General features: G+C 31.8%; 1 protein-coding gene across 1 annotated transcript in view; it reads right to left on the reverse strand.

Moving 5' to 3' along the window:
• Positions 1-1,984: 1,984 nt before the first annotated feature.
• LOC111089828 (lactadherin-like) overlaps positions 1,985-16,687 on the reverse strand; it is a 26,373-nt gene continuing 11,670 nt past the window's right edge. The window contains exon 7 of the mRNA XM_022402978.1: positions 1,985-2,053. Coding sequence (XP_022258686.1) covers positions 1,985-2,053 — 69 coding nt within the window. The remainder of the gene's footprint in view (positions 2,054-16,687) is intronic.

Below are 16,687 nucleotides of genomic sequence, written 5' to 3' on the forward strand. Positions count from 1 at the left end.
TGTGTGTCTTGTCGTGTACCATCATTATAAAGGATTAGAGTGTACTAAACTTTGCACATCATATAAGCTACGCTAACGTGACGTTTAGGCGGTTCATTTAACTATTATACGTGATGTACGTTTTTTTTTGGGGGGGGGGGTAATGAAAGTGTTTGAAAACGCGACATTATTTTCTTGATGACCTAATATGTTAACCATACTATATATGCCATATCCAAAGCTGACGAGGCTTTTCGTTAAATACCTCTTGGTTGTCCAGTAAATTTTTAATGATTACATTAAAACGAGAATTTAATTCTTTGTATATTAGCGCATTGTTCCCTCAGTGCTGAGCAGCAAGTCTCAAGAATTAGAACACTAAATATCGGGTTTCCATACTCATTAGGTAGCTTTGTGCTTAACAAGAAGCAAACAAAGTTATTTCATTACCTGTTCTTAACAGAGCTTTTGCATCAAATAAAATGCATAAGTAATAATAAAGAAAAGAAATTCGAGCAAAGCTACATTAGGGCTATCTGCACTAGCCGTCCCTAGTTTAACAGTGAAAGACTAGAGGAAAGGCAGCTAGTCATCACTACCCACAGCCAGGTCTTATACCATTGAATAGTTGGAGTGATCGTTACATTATAACGCCCTCACGGCTGAAAGGGTGAGCATGTTTGGTCTGACGGGGATTCGAACCAGCAGATTGTGAGTCAAGATATAAGGATACATACATATAAAATTTAAATTGTTTTCAAGTTTAACTGCATTTTATCCTTAAGTTAATCAATGCTGTTGTTCGTTTTTACTCACAAAGTTTGACAGTGGAGTATCTGAGCTATGCCCACAGCAGGTATCGAATTTGAACTTATGATGGATAAGCCTTCAAACTTACTGTTGCTCCACTAGGATGCGGGTAGATGTATCAAACATGAGTATAACTTCAACCGCCCTATATGGTTTTTATCCGTGTAGTACTATAAAATAAGCTACAAAAATTTCTGAAATATTCAAACGTTAGAAGTTTATTATGATATATAATACACTGTATACAATAAAAGCATAAAGCATTTTGTAAAAAGAATAGAGCCCCAGTGGCATAGCGGTATATTTGCGGACTTATACCGTTAGAAACCGGATTTCGATAACCATGGTGGACAGAGCACAGATAGCCAGCTCATTGTGTAGCTTTGTGCTTAACTACAAACAAGAAAAGGAATAATATTTTCTAATTAAGGTTAGCTTCAAGTAAGTATAAGTAAAGAAAACAGTTTTTTATAAATATCTAATAAAAAAAGATGTAACTTTGGAAGATGTTAAAAAAATTTAACTGTTATTGTAATAACTAGCTTACAAAAATATTTCTATTGAAACGTTTTATCTCTCTTGTTTTAATGCAGGTACGCACAATCTGATAAAATATAATTAAAACATAGGATAATTGGATCCATCGCCATGAGAGTCAACGCCTTCATACTAAGAAATGGATTACGTACAATCTGATCAAATATAATTAAAAACACTTTTACATTTTAAATAATTACATTTGTGTAAAACGAAGTTCAAGGGTTTAACACTACAGGTAATTTAAACGAATATGCCTAGACAAATGTTTTTTACGTTGCTGGGTTACTTAGCAACATCGCTTAGAAACCATTGTGTTGTTTCCAAATATATCAAATAGATCTCCGAAGTGCTGTCAATCCCAGACTCTTTTTCTTGAAAGCAAAGAAAGGGTAATTGGATTCACCGCTTCGCGTGAAATAATTTTAACATTTTTCGACAATCAAGACGCCATGAGAGCCAACGCCTTCATTCTAAGAAATAGATTATAGGCTTGTAGTCCCAAATTTTTTTTAATGTTCCAGGTGGTGTACTATATGCTAAAAGAGTAGTTAGTTTTGGGTAGGAAGGTTAAGTAGTCCTTACTTTCTTCAGTACACTACTTTTACTGAATTTGGGTATAACAAGGCACGTTGACGTATTTCGACACTCATAATACTTATTCTGCATTAATTAGCTCTTTTCCTCGTGCAATCTTAACTCCATCTGACGAACTTTTTTGAACACCCTTAAACAGTAAACCATGAGAGTAAATTGAAATAAACTTCTTGCTATCAAGGTTATATTGTCTCAATACTTTTAGTAATACCGAGTAAATCATATGTTAATTAATAGTGTGGAATTTATATACTTTAAAATAACCTCATCATAGATTTCATGAAATGAATTAACTTTGAGCTTATAGCTTTAATATTGGTATTAGAATGATTATTTGCAGCGTTGAGTTAGTTTAAGCGAGATTTATATCACTATTTGTAAACTTAGGTTATATGTACCTGGACTTACGTAAATTGTTTATAATGTATTTGTATCAACTTGAGTCCACAACTGTATAAATTTGTACTGTATGTAGTTTCATATGAAATGAGACGTTACATTATCTTGTATTCTATTCATACGACACGTTTGAGGAGAAAAATGTATCTTTGAAACAAATATTTGTTTAACATTGCTCTAAGTATCTTCACAATACACTGAAATATAATTTAATTTTCTAAACTTAATCCGCTTCTTTGATATTGTTCATTTCACAGTTTGAATTATTTTGTCTATATAATGATATAAATCATCAACTTTAAATATTATTAGCGTAAGTTCTGGTTGCATTTTTATTACATTCTATTTATTCAATTATAAATCAAGAATTATGATAACAACATTTAAAGGAATTTTCATACCATTACAAAGATTATATATATATTCTTGCACAATAAATATTTGCCATTGTCGTTAAATCTCTAATAATTCAGATGATAGAAACAAAGAAGCATTGTGAATTTGATTAGGTTTGGGTTCTGCGGAAGGATGATGATTCGCTAATCATAGTATTTTATTTTATATAGACATTGTTAGAAAAGACCGGTGTGAGAGATTAAGAATGGTTCAATTCTATTGCGAGGAAGGAAAAGCTAACCTTGCATAAACGTTCAGGTTATTGGAATCTTTTAATTAATTATGATTAATCTACTTTTTATCGTCCATGTTTTCCAAGTACCATGATTAAAAACGTCTCATTTAAGTGCAGCACTTACGAGCATATTTATCATATTGAAAGTCCATTCTTATAACTCAGATGACAACTGTGTTGAACACATTCTCTGAGCTAGCCTGAAACTAACCTTGTTTTAACAAATATTTTTAGTTGTGCCAACCTTTTCCTCGTTTTTTAGCCTTCTTGAAACTGTGTATATATCATGTAGAGCTTCAATGTTTCAAAAATATGAATATTTCCGACAACAGATTTTCATTTATTTTCTGAACGAATGCTAATTTTCCCAAGTATAGGAAATACACCAAGGGCAGTAAGAATTATTAAAGTACCTTATTCCATCATCTGAACTTGTGACTTGACTGGTTGTGTAAATAAATAAACATTTGTTATTCGATTTCAGACAGGTACGACGTTTCAATGACTGGTGAAATCATTCTCAAGTACTTAGTCACAGCCTGTCTGAAAAAAATATTGTAACTCCCAAACATACTCAACACCAGTAAGTAAACTTACACGAAATTAATAGTTAACTTAGTAAAATATGTTTATAAACAGGAAAGCACAGTTTCAGTGCTTCCATCAGCTGCCGTACCTTATTACCCCTTCATTCCCTTCCTGTTACACTAACATCTGTCAAAGGTCTTACAAGAATCCTATAACACCCTAGCTTTTCAAAACTGAATAAACATCCTTTGTTTCTTATTACCTTTTTTTCGAATTTGCCAATTTTTGTTTCGAAGAATCGTTAGATAATAAAGGGAATAAACCACGATTTTTACATCATAAACATTAATTCATAGTAAAGTCTTGCTCATTTCTCAGATTAAAGATATTTCTATTAAAAACCCAACTAGAATAAGCCTACCTATGCTTGTCATCCATAATTCGAGACAAAATAGTAATGAAAATATTTAAAAACAACAACTAAAATTACATCCGTCGCTACATTTTTTTGAATACACAGTCAGTCGAAGAGAGTGATATCGTGCTTATTTTCAATAAGGTGTTATTCACGTGATAAGACCATTAGATTTGATGAAGGTCTGGAATATAATTTAATGAAACAAGTAACTCTCTTAGTATTATGCTTGTATCTGTTTCTCAGCTAATAATTCAGTATTATTTTCATACGATAATTTTCTTTTCTTTAGTAATAAGATTTTTTAAAGAATTGTTTCATTTTATTTTCATTTCACACAATCCTTTGTGGTTTTATCATTCTATTTTTCTTATGAATTCAGATAAACATACAGCGTATCAGTTGACGTATTCTTCAGAAATTATGGACAGGACTATATATGTTATTCTAACATATTCTACACGCTTAGAATGAATCTAGCTTCTGACAGGTAATGGCGGTTTTATAGTGAACGTTATCAATTTAGTTTTGCTTTTTCCTGTTCTTGCTTGCGTATACGCAAGACTTTCTAATGTTGCATTTATAAACATTAAACTCTACTCATGAAATAATATATGGTATTTTTATAGGAATGATAAAACGTGCAATGGAATATATAAATGTTTGTTTGTTTGTAATTAAGCACAAAGCTACACAATGGGCTAACTGTGCTCTGGCCACAACGGGTATCGAAACCCGGATTCTAGCGTTGTAAGTCCGCAGACATACCGCTGTGCCACTCGGGGGGCAATATATAAATGTACCTTCAATTTAATTTCATATTAAAAGACAACTAAAGCCACCTTTAGATTTCGAAACTACAACCTTCCCAGACTTATAACATTTTTTGTCAATTTAACGTGTAAGTAGCGACCTGAATTCACCAGTGTACTTAGTATCAATAGTATTTTGGGGTCACTGTATACATTTTTGTGTAATTTCCAATTTGTCTCACATCTTCAAAATCAGACGGATACAGTGTTGTACTAAGTAGGAATTTTGTAGTATCTGAAATCAAAATTAATGCTAATATTTTAAATAATATTATAATAAATGATTCTGACTTTTTGTATATGGCAGATGCTTTAACTCAAGGATAACTTTGTAATTTGATGGGTTTTACATAATAGTTTCAAAACTCACAGATATTTATTTAAATTTTTATTTTTATTATAAATAAAAAGCTTTCAGAGTTTTAGCTATTTTCAGGCTTCAAATTCATCTAGATAGAAGTTGAAAAATAGGGTTGAACAGAAATATATTAAAATACGAAATTCAGAAATATGTTAAAATAAATGAATGCGCATATCAAGTTTAAAGTAGAAAATCAAAAAATAAGATATCGTTTCCTGAAATATGGTAAGAAAATGTCGAGATATCAGCACCGAAACTGAGAGTTACAATAAATCGATCAACACTCACGCTTACCTGGACTTAATCACCAACTTCATGTAAAAAAAAGCAAGTACCTTTCACTCTTGTTAAAACATTTTATTCAACGGTGACAAACTTCTATTCTTCAACTTATTCTTAGTTAACTTATGCAATTCCTTTTTAACTTGTGATTATCCATCGAACGTCGTAAATAGTTTCTTGTTTCTGTACAAAAATGTTTTGTTCTAGAATCACAAAAATGAGGAATAATGAAGTCATTCTATTTATCACTAAGCATAATATCACTTCTGATTCTAGCATCATGGAATAATTAAGTTTCCGAACAACTAAAAACTTAAATAAGTAACTGTAAAATTTCAAATGCTTCTAAACAACCGGAAAGATATATATACATTACTTTGTTATAAAAATGAAATTTTGGGAATCTACATATTCACAATAAATATAACGATTGTTACGTATTACAGTTTATCCCTGACGAGTCTCCAATTTATTACGTAACGTATTATAATTTCGAATAGCCTGAGATTGAGTTAAATTATAATTTAGATTTAGAAATTAAATAAATATCTATATGTATTCAATTTATGATACTTGCCAACAAGGTTGATACACACAGTTTTTAATAAAAAATATATTTTAATATTCAAACAATAACACTATTTACAATAACAGTTATTACAAATAATGATTTATGTACAAAAGTCTTACAAATTTACAAACAATATTTAGTCCTCTATCTGGTCTGGAACTTTCTTGATATCTTATCGAGGGCTCGTGATGAGTGAATTAATTTTGAGTTGATGTTCATTCAATTCACTTAACAGAGAGCTCGGTAGCTCTGTGTTCTTCGTTCTTCGCCGGCCACACACGAGTTGTCCACCACTGAAGTTATACAATTTTTTCGTAAAAATACTTATATCCGCTGTGAATCCGCTGAAGTTAAATGGTTTTTAATATTCGAAATCTATAAACGTTCCTGGTCAAATGTCTGAAGTTCCCGATTATAGCACAGTTATAGCATCCGAAGTTATAGCCCACAAACTATAGCAAACCAATAATATATACTGTCTTTGGGCACGTCGCGTTTGTTATATTTATAAGTGTGAAGAGAGTTTCTCGAAATTTCAGCTTACGTAACAATATAAATGATACACTAGTGTTTACGTACGCACGTATATTGTTGATTCGAGAATCTTCTACAACTTTAGTGAATAGGCAGGAATTTTGCAATACAGCTTTAACAGTATAAGTTATCTACATTTCTACATACAAATTTAATTAAACCAAACATCAATATTAAAATAAATATAGGATAGTAAATCCGTCACACGATATAAGATGCAACTTGCATAACAAGAGACCCGGCATGGCCAAGTGGTTAGGACGCTCGACTCGCAATCTGCGGGTCGCGGGTTCGCATCCCCATCCCACCAAACATGCTCGCCCTTTCAGCCGTGGGGGCGTTATAATGTGACGGTCAATCCCACTATTCGTTGGAAAAAGAGTAGCCCAAGAGTTGGCGGTGGGTGGTGATGACTAGCTGCCTTCCCTCTAGTCTTACACTGCTAAATTAGGGACGGCTAGCGCAGATAGCCCTCGTGTAGCTTTGCGTGAAATTCAAAACAAACAAACAAACATAACAAGAATTATGGAAATTAAAACAGAGACAATTCAAAGTAGCACTGGAGATGTCAAATGCCATTCCGTTACATAAAATTTATATACTCCAGTTTTAATTCTGCTGTAAGCTTTCTTTAGTTTTACATTAAATGTAACTTATACGCTGTTGCAGATTGTTTGTTTAAATTACCAATAAGTTACTGTGCATGTAATAACTAAATTTGTGCTACGTATCGAGGTAAAAAATAAGATCTTGCTATTGCCTTTTTACGATGTACTTTATTATATTAAGCACTGTGTATGTTTTATTTATGCTATTGTTTTGTCTACCTAGTTGCTCGAATTCATATTTTGACTTTAGTAAGGATTGTCTTATGGTGATAAAAATTCTCTTTAATACCAAAATAACATGTGATCATTATTTTTTCTGACAGTAGATGAAATTCAGTCTAAAAAAATTAATGATTTAGTGTAATTTTTGTAAGATTTTATAACTATAAAACACTTAAAACATCATTGACATCGTTAAATCCTTTTTAGACCAATTTAATGTGTTACTATATACATCTTTGTGTAATTTATAATAGTAATATGTTCTAAACAAATTATAGGGACAGTGTTATATTGAATAAAAATTTTGTAACCTCTAAAGTTGGAATTGTTAATAATAGTAGATTGACAAACAACGATTTATAAGCAGAATCAAGTGGTTTATTTTGGGGGGAACATGTATTATGCTTATAAATCTTTGTTTGTCAATTTATTATTATATTGTGCTTCAATACTTAAGCAATTGGTAATGCGTTAACTGAAGGTGAACAGATAGATCTGAACCATTGTACATAACTAATGCAGTGAGAGATGATCAACTTATACAACATGCTTGAAAAGAACGAAGTCTCACAACGCAAAGGCTGACTGACATAAATGAATGCATTGTACATTGACAATTGTTTTAAGTTTCTATGGTTGACTTGCATAAGATAAAAGATACCCTAACATCAGACAGATTGATAATTTATTTATCTATCCTTAATGGAATATTATACTGTATTAAAAAGCCTGAAATATTATACTGTTTTAAAAAAAACCTCTCTGGGAAGTTTAGAGGCTTTTTGTTAGAGAACTAAGTGTTTTTGTTGGGTAGGAAGATAAATATATGTTTTCTGACTCATTTTTCTGAGTATATTATGGAGAAAAATCACTAGAATACTTAACTTTTTTGTTTTCTCGTGTAATGTTTTTTTTTATCCATGTACTTTAGTTTTCTAAACAGTTTTTCTAACACGTTAGAGTGCTTCGTTTTTACTTTTTATTTGTCTGCCTTCTCTTCATGCGTTTTGTGTTTTAGTTGTTGGTTGTCCATTAATTTGGCTTACAGCTTATGAGCCTTGTTTGAAAACTGCACTTGCTTATTTGGATCGGCTCATCCTTTTTAGACTAATTCATCATCAGTTGGTGATACTTGAAATGCATAATTGTTAATTGTTTATTTGACGTAAAGAATGATTATTATGTTTTACCTATGTAGTAGATGGACATCATTAAGAACCTTAATTTTGCCTTTTAAATGTAAGTGTAAAAATATTACGTAATTATGTCACTGAATACATATATATTGTATTAGTGCGTGATTGGGATATTTTGCTTGATTATGGTCTTTCATCTCTCATAACAAAAGTACAGTTGGTCTTTTTAATAATGTACAAATAACAAGATCAGATCTTAACACCAAGCCAGTTAGGTGACTTAATAAAAGGATCACATAATTTCGTTCCTCAAAGAAGTATTTTTAAGCGCTGTATAACTCAGATCCTGTTTGTATAAGGCCAATTTCGAATTAAAGTATCTCAATGCTTTTGCCTCCCCCTCCAGTTTCTCAGCAGAAAGTATTTAGGCTTAAGACGCTAAAAATCAGGTTTCAATAAGCATGGTGGGCCGGGCACAGATACACCATAGTGTAGTTTTGTGCTTAACAACAATACTCAAACCAAAAACTGAATGTTTTTATTCAAAGGCAGGTTTATTCGTCACATGTGAGAAATTAAAATTTCCACACCACCATTTTATTCTGTGGCATATACTTATCAAGATATATGATATACTATGGTAAAGGGACGGAAAGGATACTGTGAACAGTCGAATGAGTAATAAATATAGAGTGGCACGCCTAACTATTCTTACCAAAACACACAACAATGAAAAATTATACATCGTTTTTATGTTAACATTTTAAAACTTCATTCGATAGATCACTTTAACCGAAATGTTTTAATCGCCCCTCAAAAATTAAATGTTGTTATACATAACAAACAATTATCGATGTTACAGCGAGAATTGGAAAGGCTACAAAATAAGGCTGCAAAATATTTAAACATTTAGAAGGTATTGTTTTTAAAAGAAACTTCCATGGAAATTTACATATTATTGTTTTCTTAATTTTTTCAGATAGAAAGTTACACAATGGACTATTTACGAAATGCATTCCACGGGTATCGAATACCTAGTTTCAATGTTATAAGCCTTCAAATTTACTGCTGAGTTACCAGGGTGCATGTCTTTATAGAACTATTTTCGATAATTCGAGCAGGATGACATCAGCCTACATTATTCTCTTTACGTTTTTTAAAAAAAAATAATAGAAGGCCTCAGAAAGATTTTAATTCTAAAGTTTTCATGTAACATAACATTTTGATCTTATCATATCAAAGCACCCTCAGAAAAAGATCAGGACCAATAGAAAAATATCAAATAATTAAGCTGGGTCCGTTATAACCAGCTTTTAGAAATTTGTTAGTGGATCGTTTCTTAATGAATATTACGATAAAACACGTGACTGTTTTCTCATCTCACAATCAGAGAGAAGTTGCTGAGCTTTACTTATTGTTTATAAAATCTAATTTTAATTCATTCATCTCTCATATAGAGTGATAATGTCTATATCGAAAAGCTGATATTTTTTTCAAGCGAATAAGAGACGTTTTCAATTTTCTGTACAAATATGAAAATAATCTACCGAACGAAAATAGTAATGATTTACTAAACATAGTATAATAAATGGTTGCTATTAATTTCAAAAATTGAACACAGGTAAATATTTCCCATATTTTTCTTCCCTGGATCTGTTGAAAACGCTATAAGTAAATAAAACGAATTCGTATAATCTAAAGTTTGTTTTGAGAGTTAGACAACTACAGAACTATCTTGAGGTAGGATGACGGCATGTATGCTTATAAGTCTACTCAGTAAAACACTACTTCTGAAAATTCGCTATTTTCTGCATCAGTGGTTTTCAAACTCAAGAAATTGACTTACTAACCATTTAAAAATCACTCTTAAAGAACTAAGTTCAATTGAGATAATGCTGCCCTGCTGAATGGACAGAAACATTCATTTTGCATATTTTAGAAGAAAATAGATAGAAATGATAGATATTCGTCTTGTAAGCATTTACTGAATGCTTGAACTGTTTGTTTGTTTGATGTTATGCACAAAACTACACAATGGGCTATCTGTGCTCTGAGCATCACGGGTATCGAAACCCGATTTCTGACGTTGTAACTCCGCAGACATACCGCTGTGCCACTGGGGGGGGGGCTGCTTAAACTGAAACACCTTACATAAATAGAGTAAAATTATTTAATTCAGAGAACCTCTATGTCGCGTTTTGTCACAAAATAGCACAATTATCATACTCTGTACAAAATGAAAGGACTTGTGATGAAATGAAACACCTTACATCAATAGGGTAAAATTATTTAATTCAGAGAACTTCTATGTCGCGTTTTGTCACAAAATAGCACAATTATCATACTCTGTACAAAATGAAAGGACTTGTGATGAAATGAAACACCTTACATCAATAGGGTAAAATTATTTAATTCAGAGAACTTCTATGTCGCGTTTTGTCACAAAATAGCACAATTATCATACTCTGTACAAAATGAAAGGACTTGTGATGAAATGAAACACCTTACATCAATAGGGTAAAATTATTTAATTCAGAGAACCTCTATGTCGCGTTTTGTCACAAAATAGCACAATTATCATACTCTGTACAAAATGAAAGGACTTGTGATGAAATGGTGTCCTTTTATAGTCGGATCTTATTAAGTGCATTTAAAAGATAAAGTAAAATTTTCTTTAAAGAATAAACTCATTATCTTTGTTATTTCTTTCTATTCTGCTCAAGCATATTTGAGATATGCAAAAATATATAACTGTAGTATATCTGTGAGATTTAACTGTATTTCCAAGAATCGTAGATCTGGTTTAGAGCTTATTGAATCAAAATATATCTATAACACATCGGGCATTAGAATTTTTAAATAAATTCATCTTAAGCTTTTTATTGGCATCCTCTGACTATAAATTAAACTATTATGTATATTAAGTCATAGAGTGAGGTTTCTCTCGCTCATGAGTCTTAATCTGTTAAGTTTCAGCTACTTTATGAGTCTACATTAATATGTCAGTCACATGTATTCTAAATGTCACGTAATATTATGAAAGTAGAATTAGTCATCTAAAAAATGAACTGTTGATAAAAGGAATACGTGAGTAAATTGGTAAGTTTAAGTTTAAACATGATGAATTATTACTTTTATACTAGTAGATCTTGTGATCATATTTTGAAGTCTATTCATATTCACTAGTGTTACATATTACAATTTCGAATGGTCTGAAAGTGAGCTAAATGATAATTTAAATTTAAATGCCGATATGTATCCAATTTATGATATTTGCTAACAAGATTGATACAAATATATCTGAATATACAACCAGTAATACAATTTACAATAACACTTTTTACAAATGATGATTTATATACAAAAGTTTTACAAACTTACAAGCGATATAAAGTCTTCTTTCTAGTCTGGAACTCCCTTGATATCTTTTCAATGGTTCACGATGAGCGATTTAATTTCGAGTTGACGTAGGTACAATTCACTTAATAGGGAGCTAGCTAACTCTGTGGTCTTCACTGATCACACGCCGATTTTTCCCTCCGATGAAGTTGGGTAATGTTTTCGTAAAAATACTATTGTCCGATGTGAATCCACTGAAGTTAAATGGTTTGTAATATTCGAAATTTATAAATGTTAATAAGCGTTATAACAATTACAGTTATAGCTTCCGAAGTTTATAGCACACCAACTATAACAAACCAATAATAGATTCTGTTTTTTTTTACACGTCGCGTTGATTATATTTCTAGGCGTGAAAAGAGTTTCTCGAAATTTCATCTTACGCAACAATACAAACGCTACACTAGCGCTTACGAACGCACGTATCTTGTTGATTCTTACATTCGAGAATCTTCTACACATTTTAGAGAATAGGCGGAAATTTCGCAATACAGATTTATCAGTATAAGTTATGTACATTTCTAAATATAAATTTAATTTAACCAAACATCAATATTCAAATAAACATATAATAGTAAATCCGTCACATTACTCACATTTAAAGATCTCAATTTAGGGAAAAATTCTTAAACATTTATTTCGACTATAAGGAACAAATATACATACCTTTAGTACTTACGCTTCAGCACGACCAAGGAACTTAAGGTATCATAGTTGTGTTTATAGTTAGTATGATTATTCAATATTTTGAATAATACTTTAAAGCCCTTTGTTGTTGTTTGTTATTAAGCACAAAGCTGCACAAAGGCTACCTGTGCTCTGCCCACCACGGGTATCGAAACCCGGTTTCTAATAGTATAAGTCCGCAAAAGCTCTTTGTATGAAAACAAGCTGGGAAGAAAAGCATTTACGTTCAAATTATCTCAGTATTGGCAGGTTGGGCGTGGGAGTAGCCCATTGTTCGGGGTACCCGGACTATGAAACTGAGGATTCATTGTTCGCAACCAATTGCGTGGAACACGTGCTCCGCACTTTCGGGTTGTGGGTAAACTATAATAAAACGAAGAGCTTATAAGACAGAGAGAAAGAGCATTCTCTCATTGAAAGTTTATACATCGAAAATTATCTCAGATAAAAGCAGTTACTAAACATTAACTCAAAGAAACATATCAACACTTTAGATATCTGTGTATGAAATTATGATATTATAGCTACACTCGGACTATACTTATGATTCCGTTGATTATATAGAGATCGATGTCTCCTCATATAATATCCACTACGATAAAACTTGAGACAACTGGAACTTTGCAAAATATTGTCACTTGGCTTTAGTTATATTAAAACACGATTCGAAAAAACAAAAAGAACAAAGAAACGAAAATGAGACTGTTGAAGTTAGTATTCGTAATACACACGTTCATAGATTTCAGGTAATTCACTGTACTCTAATAAATCAGAATGTACTCCATCCACTTAGCTCTGTAAACATTCAATATAACTAATTGACGAGGTCTCGATTAGGATAGTTTCTTTAATTTCTTATCCCGCTATCACAGTAATTACATGTTTTACTGCTTCTGCTAACCAATTCGTTTGATTAGCAAATGGAAAGTAGATGTACTCTTTCTTTGTGGTTTCACTGGATGTTTCAAAAAGAATTAAAGCCTTAGATCACATGAATTTATATTGGCATTAGAAATTCGAACCGGTGTTGTAAACAAAGTTTCAAACTCGTTTAGCTGTATACGTTGTTATTGATTCACCTGCGTGCAAACAGTTATACATCATATGGAGATAGATCAAAATTCAGTTGTTATTTGTATTTTTGTTAGCGTGATAGTTAAAAAGGTAAAATATGTGCACTAATATTTATTGAAATCTGAATAATTTTAGGTTAAAGGGAGACAAAGATAAATTTTAATTCTTCCTAGCAACAAATCAGTAAGCTTCTTAAACTTGTGTATTCAAACGCACGGTGTTAATAGAGAAGAATGAAAAACGTAGACCACCACTACTTATATATACATATTAGCTACTTGAGAATAATCAAGTTAATAACCTGCAACTAACTCTTACAAAATGGCTATCCGTATGTCTATTTGCTTGTTTCAGATCTTCACGCATGGCTACACAACAGCTATCCATGCTAGCCGTCCCTAATTCTGAATAATAGACTAGATGGAAGGCAAGTAGTCAATATGTGTGTTTGTTTTTGAATTTCGCTAGCCGTCCCTAATTTAGCAGCGAAAAACTAGAGGAAAAGCAGCTAGTCATTACCACCCACCGTCAACTCTTGGACTACTTTTTTACTAACGAATAGTGGGATTTACCATACCATTATAGCGCCCAGACGGCTGAAAGGGAGAGCATATTTGATGTGACGGGGATTCGAACCTGCTACCTTGAGATAGCGAGTTAAGCACCCTAACCACCTGACCATGCCAGGCCGACTTGTCAATAGCCAACACAAATCGAATAATGGAATTTGACCAACACTCTGTAACATACCCATTTCCTCAAAATGAGGAACACGATATTAGTTTATCAGTAACAGACTATCGGATCTACAGAGTGGCACGCTAACTACTAGGCCACGCTTGGCTTCTATTTTAGTGAAGAAATGTTAATGACATGATATATCTTACCTTCTTTGTCTTCAAAGTAAAAAAAAAAAAAAAAAAATGTGTAAAAGAGAATAACAAACAAGTTTGAAATAAATATACAAATAATCTCTTGCGACTAGACAGTATTTTCACATTTGTTTGTTTGTTTGAAATTAAGCACAAAGCTATCGGTGCTTTGCCCATTACGATCATCGAAACCCGGTTTCTAGCGTTGTAAGTCCGCAGACACACTGCTGTGGCACTAGGAGAGGGGGTTAGTAATTTCACATTTAGTAGACCATCACATCGTTTTACGCTGTGCGATAGTCTGAGACATTTTTTTTTTTACATCAGATGGTACATTAATCATCTTCATCCTTAATAATAAAACAAGAGCAAGCAAACTTTATATCAAAAACATTGGAAAAGTTTCCAAGTACATAAATTAGGTTTGGTCTATAATTAAATGTTCGTTACTGAAGGCAGGCGTGTATTAGTATTACAATCTTTTTCAATTTAATGAACAAAAGTATCTTCTATTGCATAATGATTGTTAATTATAACGGCGGGTTCTTCCAATTATTAATAGGAGCATTCATGGTCTGCAAAAAGAAACATAGTTATAAAATTATTTTGCCCAAGTTTCTTTTGTTTCCCATTGCATAAAAGAAATACCAATTGCAAAAATTCGCTACGAAAATCAGTTTGTCTCTGAAATATAAAGACTTTACTTATTTTATTAAAACATTGTCTGTTTGTAGTTAAACATAAGGCTACACAATGGGATATCTATGCCATGTGTGACGGATTTATTATTATATATTTATTTTAATATCGATATTTGTTTATATTCAATTTATACATTGTTTACGAAAACATTGCCTAACGTCATCGATGTAAACTCGACCTGTAATCGGCTTGTGATCAGCAAGAACTACAGGGCTAGCTAGCTCCCTATTAAGTGAATTATACCTACATCAACTCGAAATTAACTTGCTCATCGTCAACCGTCGATAAGATATCAACGAAGTTCCAGACTAGAAAGAAGACTTTATGTTGCTTGTAAGTTTGTGAAACTTTTGTATATAAATCATTGTTTGTAATAGCTATTTGTAATAACTGTTATTGTAAATTGTATTGTTGTTTGTATATTAAACATATTTGTGTTAAAAAGAAAACTGTGTGTATCAATCATGTTGGCAAATATCATAAATTGGAGATATATCGGCATATATTTAACTACTAAATTTAAATTATCATTTAGCTTGGTATCAGATCATTTGGATTTGTAAAATGTAACACATATCCACCACGTGTATCTAAACCATCTTTTAGAATTATAAGCCTACAAGTTTACCACTGTGCCACTGGTGTGTGTTAAACCATGGAATAATACTTGTGGTCGGAATATGGTTCAAGTATAGACTATCGTTGTAGTGGTTAAAAATCATTAAGAATATGTTTGTTTCACTAAATGTGAGGGCATAAATTGGGCTTCATGATTTTCAGATCAAGTAACCATGGTTAACCTGAAATAAAGAGCGTTTCTTCAGGTATAAAATTATATCGAATTTGTTTTCGAATTATTAAACTGAAGACAATTTTTTGGCAATAATTATTTATCACTATTTAAAAAAAAAGTATTCAGGGTTATATCAAAATCTATTCGTATATGTTTTGCTATGGCGAAAAAGCGATGCCGAAACATTTATTAATACACTAAGGTTTTTTGGTTTGTTGGAAAGTAAAATTTTTAGCGTTGGAAACCCACTAATTTGCCGCTGAGCCATCGGTTCTTTAAGAAGCTATCACTTAAAATATATGTAGAAAGCTGACGATTAAAGTTGGTTATTGACGTTATAAAACGTGCAGGGTCAATTTATTGGAACATTCTTGTAAGCCATTAGGTCAGATAAATCACGTAAATTAAGGGTAAGGTATACATTATAGTTTAGTAATCTAGTTTTTAAAATTGCCTATAAAATAGTATGCACAGCCTCTGTAATAAAATATAATTAATGTCATTGTTTATAATTATTTTAAAAGATATGTCAGCATAATAAAATTTTACTGTCTTAAATGAAGAACATCTTTAAAATTAAAATAACATTAATTATTAATTGAAAGATCTTCCTTCATAGGTGACTCACTAAGTATATGATAAGTCTCACTTTTTGCTTCATAACAAAAAGTTGCTTTTAGTTGTCATTTACACATAAATGTTTTGTTTGTTTTGAATTTCGCGCAAAGCTACACGAGG

The sequence above is a fragment of the Limulus polyphemus genome, unplaced genomic scaffold, assembly GCF_000517525.1.
Source record: "Limulus polyphemus unplaced genomic scaffold, Limulus_polyphemus-2.1.2 Scaffold130, whole genome shotgun sequence".
Taxonomy (NCBI): domain Eukaryota; kingdom Metazoa; phylum Arthropoda; class Merostomata; order Xiphosura; family Limulidae; genus Limulus; species Limulus polyphemus.